The following is a 12,272-nucleotide window of genomic DNA, read 5'->3' as shown; positions in this document are numbered from 1 at the left end:
ACAGATATCTACAATACAACATAAGCCACACTCTCATAAATCGGAAATATTACTCTGAATGATTAACAAGAACTTCCACACCTCAAATTTTTGATACCCTCATGAGGCAGTGGAAAGGTTAGACACTATTTTTTAAGAACAAAAATGATAGGAATGGAGAAATTTGCTCTTCTTTGAGGATGAAGCAATTGTCTGTAATAGAAAACAGTGTTGGAGTTCAAAAAATTCTCCATAGCCCACTGTTCCACAGGAGGGAAAAGAGCAAACATGGAGGACTGAACAAAAACCAACAGCAATCCATCATTAACTGCACAAAAGCAGTGAATTTAATATGAGGAAAATAACAGTTTCTCCTCAAGCACAGAAAACATAATTATCCCCAAAGCTACCCTAAAATAGCTATCACTAATGCAATCCAGAAAAACTGCTATTCCCAACTGGGGAGCATCATCACTGTCATGCATGAGAGGGATGCAGTGGGAAGTAAGTAGCTCTCCATCTAGACTTTCAGATCTGCATGCAACTCTTAGTATTAAATAACAGAATAGAGAGAAAGAGAAATAAAAAGGACATAATAACTGGCTGCTTGGGCACATGTACAGAGGAGTGTCTGTGTGTATTTGCATACAAAGAATATACTGCTCCATAAAAGTGACTGCAACCAGCTGAATTAAAGCTGTCTCAAGTTTTGTTCTTCCCATCTCTAAGTTGGGCTTTGAGCTTATTCAGATAAGCTTTGAACTTCATTCTGCAGGAGATAGAATGCTTTCAGTATCACGCTGGCTTGTGCTTGACTGCAGCACAGACACACCTTTAATAAAAGTCACAATATTCTGCATCAGGTTTACACTTTAGTTCTGCTGAAGAGTAACACTCATCATGTCAGAGCCAGGTAGCAGTGTTGCAGACATCTGCTTTACCCAGTGCGTTGTATCAAAAAAACCTCCGGACACTGAGGAGAAAAAAATACATGATGAAAATGTAATCCATACTGGTAGTTTGAAAACTCAGGAATACACAAAAAAAATCAATTCAGCTGCTAATTTTAACTAGAACAGAATCAAAATAAAGGAAATAAAGTCATTTGGTATAGCCTTCATCTGATCCATTTGATCTTTATCAGTTAAACACCTCTCCCCCTCTATTTAATAAACATGTCTACAAACAAGTTATTAAGATCGGTCTCCTACATTTTTCTGGAAGGGATGAAGTTAGGACTGCATTTCAATTCAGCCACGTTTGTCTCAATCTCCATCCCAGCTGGTTATGGCAAAAGTACTGGTTATTATTTTTCAGAGAAAATGCCTGAATTCCCATGTTTTGAAGTCAATAACTTAACAAAGGGACAGGTTAACAACACTGACTGTAGACTTCTGGTGATGTATGTTGGAGTTAGCTAAAAGTATGGCTTATATAATTATATTTTCACATTAAATTTTTGAAGAAGTTAGGAAAGATATGGAAATACTCCTTTAAAGCTCATCAGAGTTATGCATCACATGGAAGCAAATGGTATCTTTCAATGACTGAACTATTTTTCTCACTTAGGTTTTCCAGAGCCAAGTGATGCATGTTCACACAAAACTTGAACACCGAATAAACACTCCTCTCTTCTCATGCACCTGTACAGTCCTGGGCTGTCACAGAGCTTTGACTCACAGCAAAAGTACAAATGTGCTGCCATGGACTAAAAGGAAATAAGATTATATAAAGATATAAATATTTTGCACAACTGAGGCCCTACCTGTTAATTTCAGACAGGATAAACCCAAACATCAAGTGCATCAAGTGCAGGCTGAAAGGCCAAGGCATGTCCAGGCCAGTTCATCCCAGTCAGTAGCTCCCCCTGACATTACGTTTCCTTCGTGTAAGCCCTACGTAAAACTTCATTCTCTTACCTTTTTTTTAAAAATTGCTAGTTCTGTCCTTCAAAATTCAGAGGTCTTTCAGCCTGTTCCACTGGACATCCTGCCCCTTCCTCAGACCTTGTGGATAACTAAGCTCTGAGAACTATGGTTTTCTGGGTTAGTCTGAAAAAATGAAAAGCATTCCATTTGTTTCACCTACCCTGTGATCCTTCACATCGCTGCACAGAGAATGGTCCCTAAGGTCCTGCATGGTAAAACTCTGCTTCTGTCTTTCCTAAATCTGTCTCTTCCACTGCAGTGAAGAGAAAATCATATTCCCCCTCCACTCTGAGATGGCTACAGTGGTTGATCTGCACCAAACGGACCAATGCTGAATTTATTTTATCCGTTAATTTACATGATAGCTGCATTCGTTAAAATGAGATCTAGTGTTATTAAACTCCTGTAGAGTAATTGTGATTGAAATTTGTCCATGAGCTAGACACATTTGAACCTCATGAACCAGAAAAGAATTCATAAAATATATTGCTTAAGCACAGGCATGTTGTTTTTAAAATATCTGAAAATGTAATTTACACAGAGAGGATAAAATTGAGGAGGGATACTATTTACCATCTGATTTAACACTCAATGCAAAGAGTAAAAGTATAGAAGAGTGGGAAAAGAAGTGTACTTTAATTTCTCTAGAGCAAGATAAACTTCACTGAAGGGACTTCAGTGAGTGTTGTTTTAAACCTAAAAGAGAATCAGTGAGAATTTTGTTTCTTCATTGCAATCTGTGAAACTATCAGGCTGTAAATCTACCTCTGAGTTTCTTGTACTTTCCCATTTACTGACCAGCACAGACTAAAAAGCAGAGGTAAATTGGAAAACAAAATTAGGACTATAGGAAGAAAAGTTCTTTTAAGATATTTATTACTCACTTGAAGGTCTAATGACACAGAAAGACGTTATTTTATTTTGTTAGAATGGAAAGATTGGCATGAGGGAATTAGACCTGGGTAGGATGGCCTAATCAAGACAAAAGCTTGACATTCATTAAAAGACAATGATCACATGAAGATGGAAAAGGTTTACATAAAGAAAAGTATAATGCAACAAGAAACCAATTAAAAATCACAATACAAATGTAAAACTAATTACTTTAAAAACGTACCATACATATAAAAAAATTCTTGCCTCTACCTACTCCTCAGAAACATTTATTTTAATCACTGATCAGAAGAAATTTCAGAACTCCTTTAATAGAACATATTTACCTAACTTTTAAGAATCAAAGCTCTTGCTCAGAAATACCAAAATATGTCTGAGTTATAACTATCCTTTAAGGATAACACTGCTTTGCAGAGTAAAACATAAAATTGCCCTATTTGCTTAGTAAATGCTATAAGTGATGAATAACCCATCAGCTTTCCATAACGTGTTCAAAAAGCTTTCAGAATTTTATTGGTATGGTACTCAGTTCTGATAATTCAGCTTTAATGTAATCAAGAATATCACCAGGAGCTACTTAATTAATTCCCCAGTGCACCATGAATTTAATTTTCAATGACTTTATTGAGAACTTTTTTGTTAATTTTACAATGAGAAACTATAACCACTGTTACACAACTTGCAAATATTTCAAACAAGACAGCAACCTCCTATTTTTTTGATTTTTTCTGTTCCAAATTCAGCTCCTGAGATGGATTTTCTGCTTCAGCTTCATTTTCATCTTCCTGTAAAAGAAAATGAAAACCTGAACATTAATCAACTTATTGAAGAAGTACACTTTTTCTGCTTATGTAGATGTATGGAATTCTGTACAGTCTTTTGCCTGACCAATAAGCATAAAAATAAGCAAAAAAAAAGTAATTTATTCAAGTGATTGATTTTGCTCCAGAGTTGAAATAAAAATGATAAGAAATTTAAACAAGTCTAATTGCCTACATTTATAGTGGAAGAATAATTTAATGAGTAAATATTTTACTGACCATTTTACTGGATGGTTACATAAAGAAATTATTAAATCACACACGGATAACAAGATATTCAAACACCTACAGCAGACAGTATTACACACCTTTACTTTGTTCTTGACCAGAGGTTTCCACTAAATTACTTTTGAATGCAAGAAATTCCATCATTGTACTAAAAATTACTTTTGAAAAGCATCTGCCATTGAAAAATGTTTCATTTTTTTGCGACCAGATGCGTTTACTTCACCATTTGATAAAAGACAATAAATTTAACTTCAGAGACACTTTATGTGCTGCAGCATCGTATTTTTGTCCCATCTAGCATATTTTTTTGACAGGTCTGCCAATTTTCCAATTACTTGTACCACCATATGTTATCTGAAGATCAGTCAGGTCTAAAATAGGAAACATGAGCATGTCAGGCAGCAGCATGCTTACAATATTCTACAGCTTCAGCTCCAAGAGTTGGGCTCATAATTCACTATGGGTTCCTCTGGATCTCACTGAAAAAATGAAGTGACATCATAATGCCTGTTTCCATAGGAATGGATACTATTTTGTGTCCAGTACAAAATCGTGACCTCCAAAGTAAAAATTATGGAAGAGTGAGAAAACTGTTTTATAAGGCAACTTACAACCCATCACATCACGAACAGTCCTTACCACAATTTCAAAGTAAGGCCAGTTTTCCAATCTGCATTTTAATTCAATGTACAGAGAATCTTCCATATTGCAATAACACAAAAAAGAAATAAACAGACATTTTGGAATGAAGAAGCATTCTGGCTGCTGTAACCCTTCTCATTACAAGCCAACAGTTGAGAGAAAGGAAACACCAGGGACATTTAGGTGGGACCCAGTAACCTGAGATGTATTTTCCTGATTTAAAAGAACATTTTCATTCTTGTAGGAAAATAACTTTATCCTTTTGTATCCTAGCCCTTCTTTCACTATCAAAGCATGCTTTGTAAGGATAACTATAATATTTAGAGGCAGAAAATATATAGGAAGCACAAATGGGCAGCACAAAATAGAACAGCAGTAGAAAATCTCATTTAAAAATCTGATCTTGTAATATGTCACGCCCAACTATAATAAAATGGAAAAGCTAGTTGTTCTATTAAAGTAGCAGATGCTCCAAGCCATTATGCCTCTGAATCCTCCCCCTTCTGGGGACAGCACAGGCACTGAGAAATATTTACATAACTGACCACTAAAAGCTAAAATTTCTGGACCGTCATCTCTTCAATTACCTTTAAAACATGTAGTGCTCCCTGTGGCTCTTTTCGTTTAGGTAAGAAAACATGTCTGTGCATGTGTGTGAAACCAAACACTGCAGATTCATTGAAATCAGAAATGTAGAATCAGATCTTCCCCAAGCATACTGGCAGTGAGTAAAGAGAGTGCAATGTATAGTAGAGGTCACAGAGGTCAAACTTCAAATGAAAACAAGCACAGGGCAGAATTGGAAACAAAGGAGTGAGCTGTTACTGAGCTTACTGCTTACAGGTGACAAAAGAATACTGTGGAATAAAAAAACACTCACAGAAACTTTTGGCTGCTACAGAAAAACAGCCAGGTTATTTAATGAAGAACATGTTAATAAAAGAACAGCAAATCTGCAAGTTTCTGAAGGTCTCTACCTACAGAAGTTGTATCCCAACTGACCTCAATGTCAACTAATCCACCTCCCTAGCACACAACTTGACATTATTCTGATGTCCTGACTTGTGCTCCCTCATACAGGAATATAAACCCTACACTATTGTTCTTTTCCCAGAACTCTTCACATATTGCTTAGGGCTGCTTCTCCTAATGGATGGAGCATGCAGAAATTTCAGAGACAATGGGGCCATACTGTCACTGAGGACTGCAAGGGGGTGAAGGCACATTAGGCTCAATACTGAACATTGGCTTCCTGAGTTTTTTAATGGCAAAAAAGTTTTTGTCTAGTGAATGAGGTTTTTTTACAGAATCTTCTGTCTTTGTGTAAATTTGAAATGTTTTAATTCTGTGCTCAAAAGGTCATACTTGCACTCTGGCAGATTTCCTAGGTTACAGCAGCAGCTGCAGTGATCAGTATATTCTGAGATGCAGAAACAATGGCTATTGGTGATGGCAGCTCCAGGATTTGCTTGGGTTGAATACTCAAGATGAAAGCATCCACCTTGGGGTATTTTGCAGAACTAATACTCTTTCCTTTGTTGATTTCCTGTTGCTTCAACCAAGTAAAACATTCAAACAGGTAAGAACTACCAGCAGAGCATAAATTGGACTTTTATGGGTAGATTCCAGCGCACAATTCATCCAGATGCCTGACTGTTCTTTAAATGTATTGTTATTTTTGCATTTTTATGCACAAAATCTTTCTGACTAGCTTGCATTAAACCATGCTCCACATAGAACATCTTAATTTTCTACAAGCACTTTTACTCCATCTCTGTTTTCCAAGAACAGAAACTCACACCTCATTTGGAAACAGAAATTGGAGTTTGGTATCTCTGAACACAGGTGACTGCTGTGCAAAGCTCAGAGTAATGATGTTTGACCTTTCTTATAGAATGAATTAGCAAGGGGAGAAAACTCTTCCTTTGTCAGAAATGCCTTGAGCCAGCTCAGTTCCCAGGCCGGTGCACTGCCACATGAACAACAGTGCCAGCACAAACAAGATAGCAGAAAGGATTTTTGGGGAACACTGGAAAGTATGAACCACCAGTTTTGGCACTCATGCAGTTTTCTGCCAGAAAAGAAGTGACAGCAGAGGCCTCAGAATGACAATGTCAGAAAAATTTGGGACATGAACCTCTATAAATTATAAGGAATGTTCTATCACTGCCAGTATGCTTGGGGAAGATCTGAACTGGCAATTTAGAGCACATATTAACCATACTACAAGATGTGAAGACTCACTATTATTTCAGTTTGCTGACAATGCAGGATATCTATGAAATGCTTTACCTTTTTTTTAGTAGCCCAAGAGGCAGCCCAATGCCTGCACATAGAATACTGAAATGGCTGGAGTTTCTAATGTCATTAATAATGTTTGACTTTTCAGCTACACAGCCTATATAGCCTAATTATCAAGAAATTATGCGAAACAGGCTGCAGATTAAATATATTTAATATATTTGTTTTAGTAATTACCACCTATCATTATCATTATAGTGCTTTTAATTCTGATTAATAGCAAAGGAAAACCTTTTATTTTCATGTTATCTGTTAAAAACCAGTCCATGACGGCAGTGTTCAAAGTTTCTATTACCAGCAGCTACACAGAGATGAAATACTGAATTCTGGTTTCTGTCCACAGAAATTCAGTTCATGTTATTTTTATTAATACCTCACATCTCTTTTTTATATTATTATTTATTTTTCTTCCAGCCACCTAAGACTCCAACATCTAGTGTTTTCTGTTCTAAAAATCCTAAAATCAAAGTAGCTTTTCCTAGCAGATGTTACAAGTCCAACTTTTAAAGTAGTTCCTGCCCTTGGATGCCAAAAATAAAACTTATCTCAGTATCTTTTCTGACTACAGACAACCATAGACTCAAATATAGCGAATAGACTCAAATATAGTGAATACACTCACCTAAAAGATGCCTCAGCACAGATTTGGTGACTTGTAAGAATAACCAAGGGAAGTGAATCCCTCAAGACTGTACCACTACTTCTACTGAAAAAGTGCACTTAACAGCCAAAAGATTAATATTGAAATTAATAAAGTTCACTAATCTGGAACTGACATTATTACGGATTTCCAAAACCAACAGTGATACAGAAAAGTATAAAGAACATTACAAAGTGCTGCTAAACCCAACGCTCTGAACTGAAATGCCAGCTCAGGAGCTCCTTAAGCCACCAGTGACTGGACACCTCATCTGTATCCTGATGACACTGATGGAGAGATGGAGCTTCCACATTAGCTCTCCTACATCCTTTGCCCTGGCATCCCACTTTTTCTCTGATGGAAACAAGGTACTGGATTAAAGGGTCCTTTGGGTGCTCTACAGGTGTTTTCAAATGTCCTACAGACATCTCTTCCTTCCCACTGCTTAGTCTGTACTTGGTAGCTGGGCATTTAAGGGTCACAGAAACAGAATGGGGTCAGGAATTTAGAACTGAGACCCTGAAATCTGCCACATAATTAAGTGTTGTGATTTACTGAAGTCAATGAGAACGCTTCGATATTTATATATCTTTAGGTGACAAAAACTAAAGGTAAGAGTCTTGACTATAAGATTCTGTTTCTAAAGTTTTGAGCTGACAGTTGAGAAAGACTGTGACATAATTTCATCCCCTTTGAAAGAATGTTTAAGGTCAACCACACTATTCTCTGACCAAAGAATAACGGGTCTAACAGAGAAAGTTAATTTTGTAGTAATTATTCCAGAATATTCCCCTGTAGACAAATTTTGGAATGAAAAAAGAAAAAAAAAATAGCCTAGAAATAGGGGCTTGAGTGTTCCTTTCTCTTTTTTTCTCCCTCAAACCAATTTCCTTCAAAAAGTCTGAGAATTTATTTTTCCTCCATTAGTTAATGAAATGAAATCTGGAAAATCACAGAGACTCTGACAATTCTTAACTCCACAGGAAATCTGACACTCTTCTGCATATAGAACAAATCACTCATTAATTAACTGTGCTGGGAAATGCATCAATTCCCAGTTCTGTTCATTGCAGCCCACCTGTAATATCTAGAGTTGCATTAGAATGTTGCGTATTTTGCCAACTGTAACCTTAATAAACTTAATAAACAGCTATATATTACAGAATGATGTAAGGGATCATCTGAATAATAAGAAAGTATGTGAAACACAAAAATGCCCTGCTATAATGAGGAATGACTAAAGGGTTGTCTCTGTTATTATATAATCTAGAAATACCATCTCAAAAGCACTCAGGACTACATTCTGATCCCGTTACTTTCTAGAGTATCTTAACACAAAAGACCTGTAATATGACTAACAGACTAAGGTATTAAGGATGTCCAGCTGGCATTTCATCTCTTGCCTCCCAAAATCTAGCTAGGAAAACACAAGTTGGAAGCAGGTAAAAATACTTTTAATACTCTTAAAATATATCAGAAAAAAAAAGGATTTTACTAAATAATAGAGCTTTTGTTTGTGTATGTGGTGAAAGTCTAGCTTCCAAAGTCACAGGCCAAATTTGGAGGAAAATGAGTGTCAGGGAACAGTCACTCTGTTAAATCCCCAAAAGGAAAGCATCCAGCAGTAAAATTCAAAACCTATTTTAATTCCAAAGCCTATGCTATCTTCTTGAATGTATTACTGACAGCCCTTATAATGACGAATGGTGCAAAAATACAGAGTACAAATGGAACAGTTCTTTACCAATGGATATTAGAAGCAAATATAAATTTCTTGTGATAGATGACAGTTTTCTGTCACCACAGCTCTGCAGTGATAAGGCAGCTGTTTGTTTCCCAAGAAAAGGAGACCCTTGCTACATGGATCATTTTCATAGTGACAGCCTTGACAAGTTTGACATTTGCTTCATGAAGTATTCTAAAGCAGCCATCAAGAAAATGCCCCCTCTGGGACCACTGGATATCTGACAGTTGTACCTTTTAATGTGCATCGCCATTAATTCTTTCTGTCAAAGCCCACCAAAGCCCTGCAGCGCAATCTCTGCTGATCTGGGACACTATGAAATGGAGGCTATGAAGGGACTAACCATTACAGTGTAAGCAAACATGACATCAATTAACTGGAAGCAGCTCTCCACCCCACTTCGTTCAGTGAAAAGAGCAAGGCTGGAGTGTTTCCTTACCGAGCAGTACGTGCTGCCGAGCTCTAGGTGGCAATGCAAGGCCAGCAGAACTACTTTTACACTAAAGCTCCTCTTTAAGAAGCTCTAAGCAGCTGCATATTTATCACAAACTCTTTCCTTTAACTCGCACTGCTACAAGAACTTCAAAGTCTTTTTGAAATGTTTGTCAGTGTTCTGTATTTTCTATTTCCTTGTTTCTAATTCTGATTATACAGATAAATGTACCATCGCAAGAGCCCTTACAGTCAAATTTCATTTAACGCTTAGTACAGAAGTGGAATTTCATGCCAGATTTCGAATCTTCCATCTGTTCCTCTCCTTTTTAGGAGGAAACCATTCCACTGAGTGGTCCCTTTGGCTGACTGCCACTACAGTTGGGATCCTCTTCAGGGCAGGTGGTGCTTGAAACCCAACCATTGTTTTATGAGTTCAGCTGGTTCTCCTTGAAGAAAGTAGAGGAAAATGTTTCCTCTTTAAGAATTTTAGTCTCTAAAGGTTCAGGTTTATGAACATTTGACTGCACCTATAAATGCTTAGATATCACAAACCTGAAACATCAACTAAGAAAGAGATGAAAAGCAGCTTTAACGGGATTGTACTGCGCCCATATGGGACAAGCCTTCTTAATTTCCACTCCAGTGTGAGAGGGCACTCTAGTTTTCAAATCTGAAATGGCCCTGAAAAAGATTATTTTTAAGGCAAATTTGTCCTTCAGTTATAATAATTACATCTGTGCATATATAAACACATATATGGAAACTAAATAGCATTTTCTACTTATGCAGCAACATAATAATTATTTTTATGATTTGTAAATTTAAAACAGAAAGTTCCACTTTATATATTCTCGTAATACTACTACAGAATAATATTTCATAGCCTAGAAAAGCATATTATAATGAAGATAATTTTAAACATTTATGGTTATACTCTCACCATATTTACACTATACATTTACAAAATTTTAAGAAGCAAACCTTATTCATGTTTGTTTTCTTTATACTAGGAAATAAAATGGCTTCTTTTTACAATACAGGAGAACAAAAGGTGCTCAGGCCAACAGTAAGGAATTAATAGATCTATTTCTTAGTACTATTTCATGAAAAAAACAAAACAAACCAAGAAGAACAAGTTTAATTTTTAAGTGCTCAATTGTTACGTTACCAAGATACATGTATCTTGGTAGGTACTAAATGACAGCTGAAGATTTTTTCAGGCTTTAACTGCTTTCTCAAATAAGTTTGTGAAATATAATCTGCATATAATGTATTAATCTATATCTAATATCTAATATCTATAGCCCTTTATCAAGAAGTCTGAATATTCTTTGCTTCAGAAATGATTAACAACATTAAATGGAAAAGTAGGCACAACTGAGTTATAGAAAAGTGCATCTGTAAGCTACTAGCAAGACATGCTGCCCAAAGTTGAAGGCAGCTGAAAGACTTCACTGTAAACATCACTGAAGGACATGTTTACGACAGAAAAAGACAGCACTACCATATGAAAGGAATAAATTTATCTCAATAACAGAGAAAATATGGACCCTAATGGAAATGTTTTAGGAAAAATGAGTGCATTGCATGCTTCTGACCAAAATTAATTACAGTTTTAATGTTTTACATTTCCACCATAATTCTTTAAATGGTGGATTTATTTCATAGTAATAAACATTCGGTTCATTAAGTAAAGTTCAAAATCTGTGTTACTCGCTACATTTAACAACCTTTGGCCCTCTTCTTCTGTATTTCTTGATTCAGGTTTCCAAAGCATTGAATAAGCAATTGAGGAACACAAATTTCATGACTCTGCATATTTAGGCTTCTTATTTCATTGAAGACAAAGGGCAATTAATCTACCATTCTATATAGAATTTCAACTTTAGTGAGCCATGATAGATACTGAAATGAACTTACAGGAAATGCTTAATTAAATTACTCTAAAAAGCATAACTAAAGTTTTTCCCTTTCTTATGACAAAAGAAAATGCACATTTAATTGGAAAAAGCCTACTGTAGTATTATAAATTTAATAATTTTAGAATTCATGAAAATATTGCTATAATGTGAGAATTCAGAAAGCTTTTTTCTTCTTATTTCATCAGAACATTTCACCTGAGCACAGCCATGAAATTCTGTTCAGGCTCAAGGCATAAAAGCTGGAACTTTCAATGGCGTTAATATGATGACGTAGGAGTCTGAACAACAGCAAAGGCCTTTATTTTGTCACTTATTTTCCAAAATGTGATATAAGAAAATGTTGTAGAAATGACTTTATATTTGCTGTAATGCTGAACTCCTATATTTAGTCACAATCCATGAAGTTGCCAACAAAACAGATAGAAATGAATGAAGCTGGAGAAGTAGATGAAGGATAGACTGTGAGAGCAAATAGAATCTGTACTACTGCTGAAGAAATTAGAGAATAAAAATACTTTTGCTTTAAAAAACCCACCAAACCCCCCCAAAATTCCTTTCAGCAGGTCCCCCAAAACACATAATGATATTTAAATTCAGAATCCGACAACCATAACTAAGCAAACATTTCAATTAATTCAACAACATCAATTAAATAAAATCCCCAAAAGAGCATTTTAGGCTAGGACCAGATCCATAGTGTTGTATTAGCAGTCCCTTCCATCTCTGATGGAAGATCTA

General features: G+C 35.9%; 1 protein-coding gene across 4 annotated transcripts in view; it reads right to left on the bottom strand.

Moving 5' to 3' along the window:
- Positions 1-2,766: 2,766 nt before the first annotated feature.
- The window catches only part of PHF14 (PHD finger protein 14), a 164,509-nt gene continuing 155,003 nt past the window's right edge, over positions 2,767-12,272 (bottom strand). For 2 of the 4 annotated variants that reach the window (XM_017729328.1, XM_017729327.1), the window contains one exon: positions 2,767-3,586. Coding sequence is in view for 3 of the 4 variants with exons in the window: in XM_017729327.1 (XP_017584816.1) it covers positions 3,512-3,586 (75 nt within the window). In the remaining variant the exon portion in view is untranslated. The remainder of the gene's footprint in view (positions 3,587-12,272) is intronic. The other 2 variants (XM_017729331.1, XM_017729329.1) reach the window with 1 other exon arrangement.

This window comes from Corvus brachyrhynchos, unplaced genomic scaffold, assembly GCF_000691975.1.
Source record: "Corvus brachyrhynchos isolate BGI_N302 unplaced genomic scaffold, ASM69197v1 scaffold142, whole genome shotgun sequence".
NCBI classification, from domain to species: Eukaryota; Metazoa; Chordata; class Aves; order Passeriformes; family Corvidae; genus Corvus; species Corvus brachyrhynchos.
Note: the sequence above shows the minus strand (reverse complement) of the source record. Positions and strands in the feature narration are given on the sequence as shown.